The sequence below is a fragment of the Lathyrus oleraceus genome, chromosome 6 (genome assembly GCF_024323335.1).
Source record: "Lathyrus oleraceus cultivar Zhongwan6 chromosome 6, CAAS_Psat_ZW6_1.0, whole genome shotgun sequence".
NCBI classification, from domain to species: Eukaryota; Viridiplantae; Streptophyta; class Magnoliopsida; order Fabales; family Fabaceae; genus Lathyrus; species Lathyrus oleraceus.
In genome coordinates this window covers 263552594-263572791 of record NC_066584.1, presented here as the reverse complement: position 1 = coordinate 263572791, position 20198 = coordinate 263552594, and the positions used below count along the sequence as shown (strand labels likewise).

The 20198-nt window shown below is 43.5% G+C and overlaps 1 protein-coding gene across 1 annotated transcript; it reads left to right on the top strand.

Moving 5' to 3' along the window:
• Nucleotides 1-18249: 18249 nt before the first annotated feature.
• On the top strand, nucleotides 18250-19233 carry LOC127095069 (T-complex protein 1 subunit epsilon-like). The gene has a single exon (XM_051033814.1). The coding sequence runs from the start codon at nucleotides 18250-18252 to the stop codon at nucleotides 19231-19233; it is 984 nt and encodes a 327-aa protein (XP_050889771.1).
• Nucleotides 19234-20198: the final 965 nt, after the last annotated feature.

Below are 20198 nucleotides of genomic sequence, written 5' to 3'. Positions count from 1 at the left end.
TTCGTGAGGTGGGGGAGAAGAGAGGAAGACGAGTTCCTGTTTCGTCGTCTCCATTTCGTTATTTTTTTTTTCTTTTTTTAATCTTTTTTTTAATTTATTTAATTTAATTTGTTTTAATAGAAATAAACAAAAACATAAAAAGGTTTTATATGTTAGTATTTTCTGTTATTGTCCTTAATCTTTTTTTATTTATTTTTTATCTCGGTTTATATATTTAACATAGTATCACAATAGCAGATGATCATAAGTGGTCTGGTGGAGAAGGGCAGTGTATACATTCTTGAGTGGGGTGGGTTCAATACTCATGTGTGGCATTTTTTGGCATTTTATTTCTTTTAGCTATATTATTTTTTCTTTTAGCATTTTCGTTTCTTTTTATGTTTATGCCTTTATTACACTCATATGTTCATTTTGTTAATAATGTAAAGTTGTTGTATTTTAATTTAATTCAAAACCATTTTAAAACTATAAAAATCATATTTTTCTCGATTTAATATCGAGCCCATTTTTTACACCCTTGTAAGTCGATTGCTTTTTAAGCATCGCCATCGACCTCACATAGCTTACTCTTGGGCTTTCTTACAATGAGCCGGTTCCTTTGCACTTACACTCATACATTGTTTAATGCTTCATTATTTCATTCTTTGATTATTTGATTCGATTATATACTTGTTTATATCTTACTTGTTTGATTAACTGTGGCCTTTGTATGGTGTTTGAGGCATGTATTATTATTGTTTGTTTGCCATGAACAATCCCCATTCATAACAAATGTATCCCTCTCCCATGAAATGTATAATATTCTTTCATTCTTTATCCATCTGTTAATACAAGAAATAAAATGAACATCCGATAATCATTTCAAAACAAGACCAAAACCTCGATCCAACGTCGAGTAATCACTTTTCTTAAAACCTAACAGAACCAGCACGTATTCATCCACCCTTTTGTAAGTCGATTGCTTTATGCATCGCCATCAACCTTGTAAGTCGATTGCTTTATGCATCGCCATCAACCTTGTAAGTCGATTGCTTCATGCATCGCCATCTACCCTTATCCCTAACACTTCTCCTTGCTCCACTCGTCAACTCTTGTTCCGATTAGGTAGCACCCATTAGATAGAACCCTTTGTATGATAACATAGGTAGGATTCCCATATCCTTTTGTATGATAACATATTTAGAATCCCCATTTTCTTTGCATGCTGACATTAGGTAGATATTCCCATTTGTAAATCCTAACACTTAAGTACACATTGCATGACAACTCTAGGGCAGAGCTTCCCCCACTTCTAGACCTTTCCGAGCGTCTTCGATCTTGTGGCATGTAGTCCGTTCTATTGCAAAGAGGTAACTGCCTGAGACTCGATTCAGCGAGTTGAGACACCTACTGCTAGGACGTGAACACATCGCCCACTCTCCTTTGACACAACTGGTGTCCTCCTTTTGTAAGTCCATATTCAGATGGCAATCCCTATGTAGGGGAACTACGTTGCTCTGATCCTCATACCAGATGAGGTACGTAGGCAGGAGGTCGTACGAGATCTCTCCGGGCACTCTTTTCCTTTTTTTGTGTGTGTTTGCTTGACAGCTAGCAGGCTCGAGTACCAGACTCCCTGTTAGCTTGTTTGTTCAACTTTGTTGTTGCTTCTGACGATTCAGCGTCCGGTTAAACCCTTTGTGTGTGTAGGAGTCTGACATAAGTCCAGCGATTGGCAGTTGGTTTCCTGTGTGTGTTTGTTGGTTCGGAGTCCGATGTAAGTCCAGTGATTGGCATTCGGTTTCCATGTTTGCCTGTTTGTGTGGAGTCTGACATAAGTCCAGCGATTGGCAGTCGGTTTCCTGCGTGTGTTTTGTTTGGCGTCCCTATGTAGCCGAACTACGGCAACTCTGATTCTCATGTTCAGATGAGATACGTAGGCACAAGACGTGATGTCTTGCCGAGTTTGACTAACGACTAACAACTAATCCTTGTTTGCTTTCGCCCTTGTTGCGATCCTTTCTCTCGCCCTCGTTGCGATCGAGACCTTCCCTTTCTCTTGCCTTAGTTGCAATCGAGACCTTTGTTCCCGTAGTTGTTTGAACTACGTTTTGCTCTGATTCTCATTCCCGATGAGATACGTAGGCATAAGACACGATGTCTTAGCGAGCACACATCTCTTTAACCCATAGGTACCCGAGCTACGAAGACTCTGATTCTCATATTCAGATGAGATACGTATGCAATGGATGCGATATCTGTGCGAGTCATTTTTCTCTTGACCCTTTTAGTAAGTAGTACATTGGATAAACACACACCCTTTAGACAAGAAACAAACAAGAGTGGATCCCGTAGAGTACTACGGATGCGTAGGGGTGCTAATACCTTCCCTTCGCATAATCGACTCCCGAACCCAAGATTTGGTTGCGAGACCTTGTCTTTTCCTTTCCTTTTCTCCAGGTTTACTTCGAGCGTTTCCTTTCCCTCCTTTGGGATAAATAACGCACGGTGGCGACTCTTCTGTCATTTCTTTCTCGCCGGTTGTTTTTTCGCACCTCCTGTATTTTTCAGGCTGCGACAACTGGCGACTCTGCTGGGGAGTGAACCCAGAATCTCTGGTTTCCCTAAGCGAGTCCCTCCTAGCTTTTGTAGGTTTCTTGTTTGTTGGGTGTTTATTCTTTTGTACAGTTATTTATTTTCAGCATTTACCTGCTTTACCTTATTGCATTCATGTACATATGTTTGTTGTATCTTTTGGTTCTGTGGGTTGTTTGTTTGTTGGGTTGGGACTGTTCTATGAGAGATAAGCCCATTACCCAGGCTTGAGTGTACACATAGGTGTTAGAGTGGATAGTCATGAGGCTTGCGTGGTATGTTGCTACGTTAAGTCGTTCATGAGACCCACATTCCAGACGAGGTTTCTGTTGGATATATTTTGTCCTATGGGTGTTCCATAACGACATATATTCCTTTAGAAATCGTCGACTCTGGTGACCATTTCCCGAGAACTCAGTCGAGGCCTCTCCTCCGAGACGCGTTTATGTTAGCTCTGGTGGGCGCATTCTCGCTGCTCAATCCGAGGACCCCGAGGCTGGGAACTTGCTTTAAGATATCCTGTTGAGGGGAGTCAGCATAGGTCTTTTATCCCGTAATAATGCCAAACCTTCAGTGGTAAACGTATTATTCTCGACTGAAGGGCTAAAGCTGACAAACTTCTGTTCTTAGAACCTACCAGTGAGGGGCGGGCTAAATTCAGGAAAACCTTAACCTCCAACCAACCCGGTTTTCTGGAGCAGAGTTTTGATCTTATTCTTCAGTGGGTTTTCTCTTCAGACAGTGCAACCCGACAGTTGCTCAACCTGATTTCCATGTCACTGCATTGCATCGCATCATTCTGCATTCATATCATTTAACACATGTTTATCCATTTCTAGGGGGTTTACATCTTCTTCTTGATTCCGGTCGGGGTTTTCTGGTTCTCCTGAGATGGATATTGGCAGAAAGAGACATGTCGCCTACAAGTTTCCGGTGGTCTGTCTGGAGCCTATTCAACAGTTGATGAAGTTAATGGATCCTGATTCTCTAGAAGGATTCCGGAAGGAGTACGGTTTGATTCTAAGTTTCGTCACGGTTCTTTCCAAGGATCAACATGATGCTCTATTCACACTGCTGCAGTTCTATGACCCTCCATTGAGGTGTTTCACATTCCCGGATTATATTTTGGTCCCTACCTTGGAGGAGATTTCCAGTGTTCTCAGAGTTCCTATCAAGTCACAGTTGTTATTCTACAGTTCTGAGCTTCTGCCCGATCTCAGCATGGTTGCTTCGGCCACATATTTGGGGAAATCAGTCTTGAAGGCTAATATGTGTCAGAAGGGAGGAGTCAGTGGTTTTCATTTGAGTTTCTTACTGGGAGAAGCAAAGAAGAAACTTGAAGACAGTGACCAGAGGGGTTTCAATGTTGTGTTGGCTCTTTGTGTGTATGGGATTGTCCTGTTCCCTAATGTTGCCAAATTTGTGGACGTAGACGCAATACGCCTTTTTGTGTTGGGTAATCCAGTGCCGACCTTGTTGGGAGATTTCTTTCATTCGGTGCATCACAGGAATGAGAATAGAAAAGGAGGATTGTTGAATTGTTGTACGCCTTTGTTTTATAAGTGGTTCAGTTCTCACCTACCCAAGTCAGGAGCGTTCGTTGATGTCGAGGACTCGTTGAGTTGGTCGAAGAGATTGATGGGGTTGAGAGCTGAAGATATTTCTTGGTGGTCTGACCGGAGCTTGCTTCGGGCGGATATTATTCACAGTTGTGGGAACTTCCCAAATGTACCGTTGGTAGGAAGAAGAGGAGGAATCAACTATAATCCTTCTCTAGCAGTCAGACAGTTTGGATATGCTTTAAGAACTCCGCCTTTGGAAAAGGATGTGGAAGAATCCCTGTTTTTCCATTCTTCGCCTGATTTGACTGTACCCCGTAAGGCAGCTGAGGCCTGGCTCAAGGTGATCAAGAGAGGAAGAACTGTGCTTGGAAAAGGAGATTGTAGAACTTACCCTCAGTATGGAGAGTGGCTTCAAGGAAGAGTCGAAGAGTTGGGTCTGCCGTTTCCTATAGAAGAACCTTTGTATCCACCTACTCCTGCGCAGTCAACAATGGTGAGTCGAGAGGAGTATGACAAATTGAAGAAAGCCATGGAGGAGCTTCAAACTGAAAACTCGGAGTTAAGTGTGAAGTTGCAAGACCATATGCATCAATTCCATGAGGCAGAATATCAGAAGGGGGAAGCCGTCAGATTGCAAGGGGAAGCAGAAAGGAAATTAGCTGTGGAGGTGGACTTCTTCAGGAAGACAGACAAGGCCTTGGGATCATCTAGTTCTGAGTTGAGGCGAGTCAAGCAACAATTAATGGATGCTCATGGTAAATTAACTGGGTGGCAAGAGCGATGGGATGCATTTTCAACTTCTCGGAAGGAAAAGGAGGAGGAGATGGTGACCGAACTGACTGGTCAGATGGAGAAATTGAAGACTTTGCTGAAGGAGAAGAACAATGAGCTTCTGTGCGCCCGTTCTACCAATGGTTACATCACCGATCAACTCAATGAGGCTCGAGGACAGATTGAAGAACTTAAGGTGTTGGCAGCTTTGAAAAAATCAAGACTTGAAGAGGTATTCGGAGAAGATGATGGGAATTACTACAGAGAGCACATCAACGAGTTGGATGGAGTTATTCACCAAAGGAATCTGCTTATCCGGCGTTTGATAGAATTCCCAGATCATCCTGACACGATAGCATTGTTGGCTGAAGTGAGGGGCAGTCCTTATGGTTTGTACACAGGAGGCTGAGTCCTGATTTTTTGTTCCTCCTTTTACTTATTTCTTTATTGTTGTGTAGTGATGATCCACAGGCTTGTTGTGGAAATCCTCTTTTGATGTACTATTGGCTAAGGCCATTCTCTTTGAATTTATCTATATGAAGACCTGCTCTCTATTGCATCTTGATCTCCGAAGTTTATCTACGGCTCGATCTTCTCGTGAGACCGGAATCAAGGGGGTAGAATACCTTTTTGGAAATGATAAACATGTCATTGCATTAACATATTCATTTGCATATTCTTGCATAACAGGTGTCGCCGCGGTGTTCTCATATTATTTGGTGTTCCACTAGCAGGATAGCTGATTCAGGAATCCACCGGTACGGAACCCGCAGAAACCAGCAGAAAGCTATGGAGGGTCTACAAGCAGAACTTGCTGAGATGAGGGTCCGCATGAACCAGTTCATGGACGTGGTTCAGGGAGTAGCGCAAGGGCAGCAAGAGATTAGACAAATGATACAAAGGAATCCCGCAACTACTCAACCAGAGGTCGTGACTGATCCTCCAAATGCAGAGGTTAATGGACTGGGGCCTGTCCCGATCCCACATAACAACCTTGATCAACAACCCATCCACGATGATCAAGATGATCAGTTCTTGCTGCCAGAAGACTTTGGTTTGGGCCATGGCATGGATCCCATGTTCAGGAGATTAGAGGAGAGGCTGAAGGCGGTGGAAGGACAAAACCCTCTGGGGGTAGATGTTTCTGACTTGGGATTGGTCCCAGGCGTGAGGGTCCCACCGAAGTTCAAAGTCCCAATCTTTGACAAGTACAATGGTAGCTCTTGCCCGAAGACCCATGTGCAAGCCTACTTCCGAAAAATGGTTGCATACTCTGATGACGAGAAGCTACTTATGTACTTCTTCCAGGACAGCCTAGCTGGGGCATCCCTGGAATGGTACATGAGGTTGGATAGAGCCCATATCCGTTGCTGGAGGGATTTGGCGGAGGCTTTTGTGAAGCAATACCAGTATAATGCAGACATGGCCCCAGATAGAACTCAACTCCAGAACCTGTCTCTTAAAAGCAATGAGTGCTTCAGAGAATACGCTCAACGCTGGAGGGAGACAGCTTCCCGTGTTCAACCTCCCATGTTGGAAAAGGAGATGGCCAACATGTTCATGAATACGTTGCCTGGACCTTACCTGGAGCGTCTGGTGGGGTGCAATGCCTCCAACTTTGCTGATGTGGTCTCTACCGGAGAGAGGGTAGAAAATTACCTGAAGACCTACAAGAGCCACAATGGAGGTGGATCTTCATCAGGAGTAAAGAAGCCATTTATGGGAGGACAGAAGCAGAGGGAAGGGGGTGTGAATTCCGTGTCTTCATATCAAAACAGGAGGAATAATTTTCAAAACTATCATCAACAACCGTATGTTGCGGCTGTGACCATTCCAGCTGCAGCACCACTACAACAACAACAACCACAACGCCAGCAAACTCAGTATCAGCAACAACCACAACGGCAGCCAGCTCAGTATCAACAACAACAACAACCAGGTAACAGACCCGCCTATCAACAGAGGCAGAGGATGATGGACCGGCGTTTCGACACTCTTCCAATGTCGTGCGCTCAACTGCTTGCTAGTCTTCAACAGCTACAACTTGTGCAGCTACGCACTCTGGCTCCTCCGGTTGGTAGACTTCCGGTGGGTTACGATGCCAATGCTAGGTGTAGTTTCCACTCTGGGGCACCTGGCCGCAATATCGAGAACTGCAAAGCTTTTAAGCACGTAGTTCAGGACCTCATTGATTCAAAGGCTATCAGCCTTGCACCGGCTCCTAATGTCGTCAACAATCCCATGCCACAGCATGGTGGTGCAAACGTTAATATGCTGGAAGAAGAAGCCAAGTCCGTTAAGGATGTGTTGAAGTTGAAGACTCCGTTGCTGGAAATTAAGGAATGCTTGCTGAAGGCTGATGTTTTCCCCGGTTGTGGGAAAGGTTGTTTGGATTGCGCTATACAGGGTAAGGATTGCTTGAAGTTGCAACAGGGTATCCAGGTCTTGCTTGACAATGGTACCCTCCAAGTTGAAGACTTGTCTGTCAAAGAGTTTGCTGAAGGGGTAGTTGAAGAGGTGTTTGAAGATGCTGTTGAAGAATTCACAGATGTTGTTCCTGCTGATTGTGTATTTCCCATTGATGTATTTAATTTTTCAAATGTTGTTGCTGATATACCAAACAATGTGTCTGATCTTGATGTAACTGAACTTGATTCCGGTGTTCCGGATGTTTTTGTTTCAATGAATGAAATTCCCGAGTATGACTATGATGTCGCTACTATCACCATCTTTTACCCGACTAATCAGATCAGTGTGCCAGAAGCACAACCAGTGCCACCAGCGCGACCGGCCGCCATGACAATCACAACCCCTGGTCCTTTACCTTTCACAAGTGAAAGGGCCATTCCGTGGCATTATGGGGGGAGTGTACACACACGATCATGGGGTGGAACGACCTTTGAAGGTAGAAGAGGGTCAAAAGTCTGAACTCGAAGTTGAAGGTCCCGCAGTGGACAATGTTGGGGGAATCGGGCGATTCACCAGGAGTGGCAGACTATTCTCGCCACCCGTTACCCAAGCTGAGAGCACTGATGCCGCGGCTAAGGCCAAAGGCAAACAAGTTGTAAATGAGGGCACTTCTGCACCCCAGACTGGCTCAGAGCCCACTTTTGCGAAGCATGTGGACGAGCTTCTGAGAATCATAAAGAAAAGCGATTACAAGGTAGTCGATCAGTTGATTCAGACGCCGTCTAAGATATCCATTCTCTCACTCCTGTTGTGTTCAGAGGCACACAGAGAGGCACTTCTGAAGGTCCTTAATGCTGCATATGTGCCTCAGGAGATCTCAGTAAACCAACTAGAAGGGATCATTGCAAATGTTCATGCAAGCAACGGGTTGGGTTTTACTGATTCTGACTTAACACCAGCTGGACGCAACCATAACAAAGCTTTGCATATCTCAATGGAATGCAAAGACACCGTGTTATCTCATGTTCTGGTGGATACAGGTTCCTCTCTCAATGTGCTACCCAAGAGAGCCCTGTCAAAGTTAGAAGTAGAAGGTTTGATCTTGAAACCTTCCGATCTCATGGTGAGAGCCTTCGATGGTTCTAAGAGGTCGGTTTTTGGAGAGGTAGAATTGCCAATTCAGATTGGATCACAAACCTTTAACACCGTATTCTATGTGGTGGATATCAGTCCCTCGTACAGTTGCCTTCTGGGTCGTCCTTGGATCCACAATGCTGGGGCAGTCTCCTCAACACTGCATCAGAAGATCAAGTTCCCAGTCAATGGAAGAATTGTCACCATCTGTGGTGAGGAGGACATACTGGTAAGTAACCTGTCTACTTTCAAGTATGTAGAGGTGGAAGGTGAAATTCAAGAGACTCTCTGTCAGGCCTTTGAGTCAGTTCAAATCAAGGACGCAGCTCCGGTGGAAGGGGTTAAAGCAGGAGCTCCTATCTCATCTTTCAAGCAGGCGCAAGCCTTGGTGGATTCAGGTGTTGCTCCTGGTTGGGGGCGTCTGTTGGAGTTACCAATGAAAGACGACAAGTTCGGGATTGGGTATCAACCAGCGCTGACTTCTACAACTTCAGCACTTCAGACTCGTCAAGGGTCGATTTCTTTCTCCAGTGCTGGTGTCGTCCAATATGGCCAGATCTCTGCGATCAACGATGAAAATGGAGATAGTGATTGCGACATCGACAATTGGGTGCGTCCGAGGATCCCGGGTGAAGTCATCAACAATTGGTCTTCCGAGGAAATTGTCCAAGTCACTCTTCTAGAGGAGTAATTTTTCTTTGTTTTATTCATGCATGTCCAAGTCTTATGTTCCGCCCAGGGCGTAATGACTCATTGTAGGGCTCATCTATGTGAATACCTGCATTGTTTATCATAAATGAAGGACGTCTTTTGCATTCAAACATTTTGTTCACTGTCTTTCTATTTTTGCAGTTTTCAAAATTTCAAAAGAATAAAAATATTTGGCAATGTTTTGTTTAGTTTTCACTCACTGTTCACACTCATAAGCACATACCATCACTCATGCAGATGCACATCACCGGATCCTATTGATAACGATTCTGCTATGGCTCGCTTCGACTTCGAAAACCCAATCTTCCAAGCTGAAGAAGAGGGTGATGAAGACTGTGAACTCCCTGAAGAACTTGCCAGGCTGTTAAAGCAAGAGGAAAGGGTCATTCAACCACATCAAGAGGCTACTGAAGTGATTAATCTCGGCACCGAGGACGCCAAGAGAGAAATCAAGATAGGGGTTGCTTTGGAAGACGTGTAACGAAGGGGTTGATTGAACTGTTGCAAGAGTATGTTGACGTCTTCGCTTGGTCTTATCAGGATATGCCAGGGCTTGACGCAGATATTGTGGTACACCGTTTGCCTCTCAAAGAAGGTTGTCCTCCGGTCAAGCAGAAGCTCAGAAGAACAAGACCAGAGATGGCTGTCAAGATAAAGGAAGAAGTGCAAAACAGTTGGATGCAGGGTTCCTAGCGGTTACCAATTATCCGCCATGGGTCGCAAATATTGTTCCAGTACCTAAGAAGGATGGAAAGGTACGGATGTGTGTCGACTACCGGGATCTGAACAGAGCTAGCCCTAAAGATGATTTCCCATTACCTCACATCGATGTTTTGGTGGATAACACGGCTCAGTTCTCGGTATTCTCCTTCATGGATGGCTTTTCTGGCTATAACCAAATCAAGATGGCACCAGAAGACATGGAGAAGACAACTTTCATAACCCCATGGGGGACCTTCTGCTATAAGGTGATGCCGTTTGGTCTGAAAAACGCTGGGGCAACATATCAACGAGCCATGGTGACTCTATTCCATGATATGATTCATCATGAAATCGAGGTTTATGTGGACGATATGATTGCCAAATCTCAGACAGAAGAAGAACATTTGGTGAATCTGCAGAAATTGTTTGAACGGTTAAGGAAATTCAAGCTGAGGCTTAATCCGAACAAGTGCACTTTCGGGGTGAGGTCTGGAAAATTGTTAGGTTTTATTGTTAGCGGAAAAGGGATTGAGGTGGATCCTGACAAGGTAAAAGGGATACAAGAAATGCCTGAGCCAAGAACAGAGAAGCAAGTCCGTGGTTTCTTAGGGAGGTTGAACTACATTGCAAGGTTCATCTCTCACCTAACAGCCACGTGTGAGCCAATTTTCAAATTGTTGAGGAAAGATCAGGCTATCAGGTGGAACGACGATTGTCAAAGGGCTTTTGAAAAGATAAAAGAGTATTTGCAGAATCCTCCTATCCTCATGCCTCCAGTCCCAGGGAGACCGCTGATTATGTACTTGACAGTACTCGACAATTCCATGGGTTGTGTTCTCGGTCAACACGACGAGACAGGTAGAAAAGAGCATGCCATCTACTACCTGAGTAAAAAATTCACAGACTGCGAGTCGAGATACTCAATGCTTGAGAAGACATGTTGTGCACTTGCATGGGCTGCTAAGCGATTGAGACAATATATGCTGACTCACACGACTTTACTGATCTCCAAGATGGATCCAGTCAAGTATATATTCGAGAAGCCAGCTCTCACTGGAAGGGTTGCTCGTTGGCAAATGGTACTGACAGAGTATGATATCCAGTATACATCCCAGAAAGCCATCAAGGGGAGTATTCTGTCAGACTATCTTGCTCAGCAACCGATTGATGATTATGAGCCAATGAAGTTTGATTTTCCAGATGAAGACATCATGTTCCTCAAGATGAAAGACTGCGAAGAGCCAGTTGTTGGGGAGGGACCTGATCCAGATGAAAAGTGGATTTTAACGTTTGATGGGGCCGTCAACGCCAAAGGAAGTGGAATTGGCGCTGTCATTACTACTCCGAAAGGTGCCCACATGCCTTTCACCGCTCGTCTGACTTTCGAGTGCACCAATAATGAAGCTGAGTACGAGGCCTGTATCTTAGGTATTGAGCAAGCCATTGATTTGAGAATCAAGACTCTGGACATCTTCGGAGATTCAGCTCTAGTAATCAATCAAGTAAATGGTGATTGGAACACTCTCCAGCCCACTCTGGTCCCCTACAGAGATTACACGAGAAGACTGTTGACTTTCTTCACAACGGTAAAGCTGTATCATATACCTCGTGATGAGAACCAGATGGCAGATGCTCTTGTTACTCTATCCTCCATGATCAAGGTGGTTCGGTGGAACCATGCTCCCAGGATCGATGTAATGCGCCTTGACAGGGCCGCGTATGTGTTTGCTGCTGAACTGGTAGTTGATGATAAGCCCTGGTATCACGACATCAAATGCTTTCTGAAGAATCAAGAGTACCCTGCAGGGGCATCCAACAATGACAGAAAAACTTTGAGAAGATTGGCAGGCAGTTTCTTCTTGAACAAAGACGATATGCTGTATAAGAGGAACTTCGACATGGTTTTGCTCAGATGCGTGGACAGACACGAGGCGGACATGTTAATGCAGGAAGTTCATGAAGGTTCCTTCGGTACTCATGCCGGCGGATATGCAATGGCTAAGAAATTGTTGAGAGCGGGTTATTACTGGATGACCATGGAATCTGATTGTTTCAAATATGCTCGGAAGTGTCATAAATGCCAGATTTATGCTGATAAGGTGCATGTACCGCCGAATCCTCTGAATGTGATGTCTTCGCCGTGGCCGTTTGCTATGTGGGGCATTGACATGATTGGAAATATTGAGCCGACTGCTTCCAATGGGCATCGCTTCATCCTTGTTGCCATCGACTATTTCACCAAGTGGGTCGAAGCAGCGTCGTTCGCGAATGTCACCAGACATGTGGTTGCCCGTTTCATTAAGAAGGAAATCATTTGTCGCTATGGGATTCCCGAGAGAATCATTACTGATAATGGTTCCAATCTCAATAACAAAATGATGAAGGAGTTGTGTCAGAACTTCAGCATTCAGCATCACAATTCTTCCCCCTATCGTCCTAAGATGAACGGTGTTGTTGAGGCAGCAAATAAGAACATAAAGAAGATTGTGCAGAAGATGGTCGTTACGTACAGAGATTGGCACGAGATGCTACCCTTCGCCTTGCATGGGTACCGCACTTCAGTACGTACATCGACCGGGGCAACCCCTTACTCCCTTGTGTATGGTATGGAAGCAGTCCTACCTGTTGAAGTGGAGATTCCTTCTCTAAGAGTCCTGTTGGATGTCAAGCTAGACGAAGCTGAATGGATTCGGACAAGGTTCAATGAGTTGAGTCTTATCGAAGAGAAGCGAATGGCAGCCATTTGTCATGGGCAGTTGTATCAGAGTCGGATGAAGAGAGCCTTTGATCAGAAAGTGCGTCCTCGTTGTTTCCAGGTCGGAGATTTAGTGTTGAAAAGGATCCTTCCTCCTCAGACGGATCACAGGGGCAAGTGGACTCCTAACTATGAGGGACCGTATATCGTCACCAAGGTTTTCGATGGTGGGGCCTTAATGCTTGCAACGATGGATGGCGAAGACTTCACTTCCCCTGTGAACTCAGACGCGGTTAAAAAATACTTCGCATGAGATAGACCCGCTGGACAGTAAAAAGAACAGTCCAGGCAAAAATGGGCATCCCGACGAACCAAGAAAATGAAAAGGTTCGGGCAAAAATTAGGGATTTAAAAATTAAAAGATCGTACACCCGGTAAGTTGAAAACCTGAAAAGGCAACTTAGGCAAAAATGGGTATCCCGGTGGATTGAAAACCCGAAAAGGGAAATCCAGGCAAAAGTTAGGGATTTAGCGAATGACTGCGTTCTGAGTTTAGTTCTGAATCTCATCTTGTGTCGATGACTGGAAACTTTCAAAAGGAAGAAAACAATCTAATCACCTTTTTAGAAGGCTGATCATCTGGAAGATCTTGAAGACGAGCGGGTCATAGCAGAATTGGAACCCAATAGAAATCCATTTCACATTGCCATTAGATTAATTTATATTTTATCTTTTGTGCAATTACCTCTTTCCAGGGATTGCTTCCTGATGTAAATGCCTATTCAGAGGCCATTCAATCAATAAAATCATGTGATTCAGTACATCTCTGTTTTCATTTTCATTTTACTGTTTTGTTTGCAAAAATGACGTCCGAATTTTTGATAAACATTGCATCATAAAACATAAGAGCTTTACAGGTACATGCTCGATGAACATTTAAAATTGCTGTAAAATTTAAGTACTTTGAATCATCTATTCAGAATAGGTACACTCGGGGCATTTCCTTAAGATTCCCAACAGGTTCTCACTACGGTACTCCCCAAGCGGTTGTTTCAGACTATACACTCCCTAGTAGAGTTAACAGTGCCAGACTGTATATCCCCAGCGGAGTTGACAGTGCCAAACTGTATCTTCCCAGCAGAAGCAGCTGCTCCTCGGAGTTCGATGCCAGATCGATGTTTTCAATCCCAGATCGATGATCTCTTTCCTGGAAGCATAACCTCGGTACCGTATCGGTGTTTGCCTCCCCCTGCTGAGTCATCTCTCGTAGATTATGGTTGCCAGAACCACTATCGCTTTCCCCAACAACAAGTTTTCAGTGCCATTCTCTCCCCAGTCAGAGTCTCGGTATTTCGTTATCGTCAGAACATCGCGCCGCCGGTCATTTCCCCAACAGGATTCCTTGCTTCGGCTTGGCATTTTCCCCAGCATTTCGCGTCATTGCATGTAGAGTCATATTGCATTGCATCCTCCCAAATCGCATAGCATTTCCATTTTCATGGAGCATTACGCCATCGAAAAATTCAAACATACGCATGTAAGCATAAAAACATTCTCGGTATCCCAAGTGACAAGCCAGAAGTTTGTTTCCAGTGCTCGGACTGAAGGTTGTTCATGACTTACTATTCCCAGCATGGGTCGTCGGCCCACGTGCCGCCTCAATTATTTTTGTTCCCTATTTCTGCCGATGCTGACAGGCATGAAAGTTTCCGGTATCCAGACCGAAGTGGCATTCAGGCCAGTTTCCGATATTCAGATCGAAGAAGTTTCCGACATTCAGGTCGATGCAACTTGTGGCATTCAGGCCAGTTTCCGGTATCCAGACCGAAGTGGCGTTCAGGCCAGTTTCCGATTTTCAGATCGAAGAAGTTTCCGACATTCAGGTCGATGCAACTTGTGGCATTCAGGCCAGTTTCCGGTATCCAGACCGAAGTGGCATTCAGGCCAGTTTCCGATATTCAGATCGAAGAAGTTTCCGACATTAAGGCGATGCAACTTGTGGCATTCAGGCCAGTTTCCGGTATCCAGACCGAAGTGGCGTTCAGGCCAGTTTCCGATTTTCAGATCGAAGAAGTTTCCGACATTCAGGTCGATGCAACTTGTGGCATTCAGGCCAGTTTCCGGTATCCAGACCGAAGTGGCATTCAGGCCAGTTTCTGATATTCAGATCGAAGAAGTTTCCGACATTCAGGTCGATGCAACTTGTGGTATTCAGGCCAGTTTCCGGTATCCAGACCGAAGTGGCGTTCAGGCCAGTTTCTGATTTTCAGATCGAAGAAGTTTCCGACAATCAGGTCGAGGCAACTTGTGGCATTCAGGCCAGTTTCCGGTATCCGAACCGAAGTGGCATTCAGGCCAGATTTCCGATGATCAGACCAACATTTGATACTCTCATATTCCGATGCTTAGTGTTCAGACTAATGTGCGGCGTTCAGGCCATGGGTATTCCTGTATTACCATTTATTTTGGTATCCAGGTCAACTTTCTGTTTCGGTACTCAGGCCGATTTTCACCGTACCAGACGGATTCTTCTTTTGAGATTGCTTCTTTGCCGATTCTGATAGGCATTGTTAATTATTTCATGGGGATTCAGGGTCAAAATCCGGGTCTTCTTAGTATTTAACCATCTCCCACAATGATCATATGAAGAACGTCCTGCTTCATATTCTCTAGTTAAAGATGTTTAAATAGGGGCAGCTGTCATACCCCGATTTTGGTCCTAAATTTTTTATGTTTGTTTGGCATGCTTGGTCTAACCTTACTTTGGTTTTATATGAGGATTGGTTTTTGATCCAAAGTCATGGTGTTGTGATTGTGGATACATCTATGGTATGGGTCATCTGAAAAAAACCAAGTTTCTTGTGTTTCTAGCCACTTGCCAGTCATATTATTGGTTCATGGATACTATGTCAAAACCCTAACCTTATGGTCTCATTTCATGGCCTTGTTCTTGTACATTATCAGTCAAGTCATTCAAGTCATAAATAAACCAATGGTAAAACCAAATTTCAAATCATTTTTCAAACCATTTCAATCCATTTCATGTCATTTTAAGCCATTACATTTGATTCCACACAAGAAAATACAAGTCTTGACATTTTTGAGCAAATGTTGATTTTGGTCACTAGTTGACTTTTCGGTCAACTTTGACCAAAGTCAATCCAATGTTTCTTTCGGGTCACATACATATAACACTTTGATTGATACATATGGAAAGGCTTGTCAGCTTAAAGAAGCATCTGAGACTTTTGTTAAGATGCTTAAACAAGGCATACCGCCTACCACAGTGACATTCAATACAATGATTCACATTTGTGGAAACCATGGACAGTTAGAGGAACTGAGTTCACTGCTGCAGAAAATGGAAGAGGTGCGATGCTCACCAGACACAAGGACCTATAACATTCTTATCTCTCTACATACTAAGCGTAATGATGTTGATATGGCAACAAAATATTTTAAAAGAATGAAGGCGGCCCACCTTGAGCCAGATCTTGTTAGTTACCGTACCCTCTTGTATGCGTACAGTATAAGGAAATTGGTTTGTGAAGCAGAAGAGCTTATATCAGAGATGGATGAGAAGGGCCTCCAAATTGATCAGTTCACCCAATCTGCTTTGACTCGGATGTACATCGAAGCCGGAATGCTTGAGCGGTCCTTGTTATGTTTTCATAGGTTTCATCTGGCTGGCAATATGAAATCTGAGTGCTATGCTGCCAACATTGATGCATATGGAGAGCACAGACATATTTTTGGAAGCTGAGAAAGTCTTCCTTTGGTGCCAAGAACGGAAGAAACTCAGTGTCCTTGAGTTCAACGAAGACATTTTATTAGTTGGTGAAACACATTTATTAATATGGAGTTCAACGAAGACATTTCATTTGAGGATACCAATTCCCATAATACAATATTTACAGTTCAAAATGATAATCTTAGACAGAGATCTACACCCAGCTTAAAAAGTCTTTGTGAAAAAGCAGCAGCAGAGTGTCTGCTGGAGCCACGGAATGCCATACAATTGCTTGAGATTGCTGATTCTCTTGGAGCAAATGATTTGTAGAAGTGATGGGACTGGATAAGAAGCTCAACCTGAAAATGCCAATTTCACAGGAAGAACATTGTCAGCTCAAGACAAAGGAATGAGTCAGCCAGAATTATTAAGATACATTCTTAACTAATATTTCTTTCATACAAATTATAGCTACTCAACGAGTATCCCTTTAAAAGATAGGGCAGCGCACAACAGCAGCAGAAAAGAGGGGTATACCAGTTCTCAAGTTGTTATTGGATAAAGAGGAGCAAGTCTTAAATATGATCTTGAATGACTGAATCTGCAGCAAGAAGAGGGCTAGACCCGGAGGAAGTTGCAGACCTCGGCCAAGAGACAGGCAACTGATCCAAGATCGAATTAAGGAGCTGAGAGATTTGGTTCCAAATGGTGCAAACTAAGACGGTGGCTGCAAGATGTACCTGTCCTGTTTCAATTGCGCCCCTGGTCCATAACCGATCACACCAGCCATAACCTGCAAAGATTAAACCAAATCACATTGGTCACTATCAAAACCTGCTGCCACTTGAGTGAGTTCCTAAATTCTGCTAGCAAGGCAACTGGAAACAAATTTCAACCTACAGGCCACAAACATGGTTACCACATGATCAAGCACCTTGTGGACAAATTCATGAGCATCACCCTGCACAACCAGAACACGACCATACACCAAGTTAAACCTTCAAAACTATTTCCCAACTTAAGCCCACATGTTTTTTACATTACACCTCAATAAAATAGCATACATGGTAGCTTACCTGGTAGGAGGATTCAACATGGTTCACACAGGTGCACTGCGAACCACAACCATATGACCAAGTCTGAATCTGAAGCAGGGGCATCTCAACAGCAGTGCATCCTCACAACAGTGGACAACACCCTGTTCCAAGCCTGCACCAAAATGCTTCCACTATCAGTTATAGCCAAACCAAGTCTAAGCATAATATTCGAAACCTATGTCAAGCACATTAGCATTGTAGCAATCCATCCAAACAAGTGAACAAACCTTGAAATTCAAAGAGGTCCAGGATAGGTCTTTGGCTCAACCATCCAACCTGCATCGAGAGCATCATTATCCAAGGAAATGCAAAACCATCTTCATACCTGTAGCTGGCATCACCAATACACCATATCAGTTCAAGCATGGCAATGGGTTCTAAACAGATAGCAGTGTAAACCCCACAAGTCAAACATTTATCCTATAGCAGACAACTAATTCACATTAGGAACACGACATACAACAACCTAACCTAAACCATTTCAAACCAACTGGAGTATTTCAAAAAAAAAAAGGAATACAACTAAGCCTAAAACAGACCACCCATCCCACCAATTTACATGTAGATATTTGAGATTCTTTTGTCACCCGACTCTTGGAAAAGAGCCTCAAATGTTCCTGCCCTTGTGCGTCTACTTCAGGCTTTCCTTCAAAAGGCACCAAATGAGATCAGCCAAGGGGATAAATTGACCAAAGTACTTGGCATATTTGACACACTGATACAATCTTCAAGCACTTATGAACAAGGATTTTATGTGCTTAACACTGTCATTGAGAGTCTTCCATCATGACCCTAATCCTCATTCCATGCTTCATGTCCATGTTGGCCTTGATTTTACCTTGTGGATTTGGTTTCTTCACTTTAATGCCAACTTGGTCATGCCTTAAACTTTGGAGTTTCTTGCCTCCTACTGCATTTGCCCTGCTATACCAACCTGCTGCAACACCTAACCTGCACAGACCAAAGCCAAAAACCAAGCATAAGGTTGATATTGACACAGTGGAGAAGTTTCAGACTTTAAGGAAGCAGGAGCAGAAATATTTTGATGACACGGTTCAACAATGCAAGGATGTGGGCACAACCCTTGTTATTTGCCAATGGGGTTTTGATGATGAAGCAAATCATCTCTTGATGCACAGGAACTTGCCAGCTGTTAGGTGGGTTGGTGGTGTTGAGTTGGAATTGATTGCCATAGCAACAGGTGGAAGAACTGTTCCCAGGTTCCAGGAATTAACTGCAGAAAAGTTAGGAAAGGCTGGTATCGTCAGAGAGAAAGCATTTGGAACAACTAAAGACCGGATGTTGTACATTGAGCACTGTGCTAATTCAAGGGCTGTGACAATATTCATTCGTGGAGGTAACAAAATGATCATTGAAGAGACAAAGCGCAGTATTCACGATGCACTATGTGTGGCCAGGAATCTTATTCGCAATAACTCTATTGTGTATGGTGGTGGTTCGGCTGATATTGCATGCTCTATTGCTGTCGAAGCAGCTGCTGACAAATATCCTGGAGTAGAACAGTATGCCATTAGAGCCTTTGGGGATGCTTTGGAATCTATCCCTATGGCCCTTGCTGAAAATAGTGGTCTCCAACCAATCGAAACATTATCTGCTGTGAAGTCTCAACAAATAAAGGATAATTATCCTCACTTTGGCATTGACTGCAATGATGTTGGCACAAACAACATGAGTTCACAGACTAGACAAAACCAATTAGTTCCAACCTGTGCAAAATCAAACATAACAATTTACCCTATGCTGAGTTGGAAGAACATTTCCACAAAGTTCATCCATGTGCACTACCAAAAAACCAGTTATGGAAACAGTAGGCTAAACATGCCTTAATCTTGCATCATTAAGTCAAAGTTGTTTAAGCTTTGAGCTGTGATGATGAGCCAAATCTAGGCATGCTTGCTGCAACAAAAGAAATGAAAAAGACTTGTGAAACACTGAATCAAACCCATGTTCCATTTAATTTACTGCAGTAAAAAAAGATAGAGTAATTAGCAAAGGCAGTAATTCCAGAAAACATCCCAAAACAGAATAGAGACAAAAACAAAGAAGAAGGCACATGCTCAGGTTACCTGTTCCAGATCCAAGCATCAAACGAGATGGACCAAATTCTGAGCATCAAAAAAGTGTTTTGCAGAGATACGCTTTTGGACACAAGGGGACCGATTCAAAACCCTAAGCTGGGAGATAAATAGAGAGGGAAAATCAGTAAAAAGAGGAGCACAACAAAAATCGGAGGCGGAAAAGAGACTATAAACCCTAATAAAAAAAAGAGGAATTAACAACAGAGAGAGGTGGAAGCGAAAATCTGAGAAAAAACCCTAAAAACCCCAAAATCGTTTACCTGGAGGCCAGCTTCTGCGCATCCTTCACCACCACCGCAGTGACACTTTGTAAGAACCTCTCTTTCTTTCTCTTTATCCTTCCCATATGCTTGTTGATTGAAAATATTTGTGAGAGTTGAGAGAGTTTGATTCGCTGAGTTTGAGAGCGTGAGAGGGTTTCGTTGATGAGTGATGTCATAAGAGGGACGAGAGGGGCGAGTTCGTGAGATTGCCATTGTTGGGGAAGGTTGAGTTCGTCAGGTGGGGGAGAAGAGAGGAAGACGAGTTCCTGTTTCGTCGTCTCCATTTCGTTATTTTTTTTTTCTTTTTTTAATCTTTTTTTTAATTTATTTAATTTAATTTTTTTTAATAGAAATAAACAAAAACATAAAAAGGTTTTATATGTTAGTATTTTCTGTTATTGTCCTTAATCTTTTTTTTATTTATTTTTTATCTCGGTTTATATATTTAACA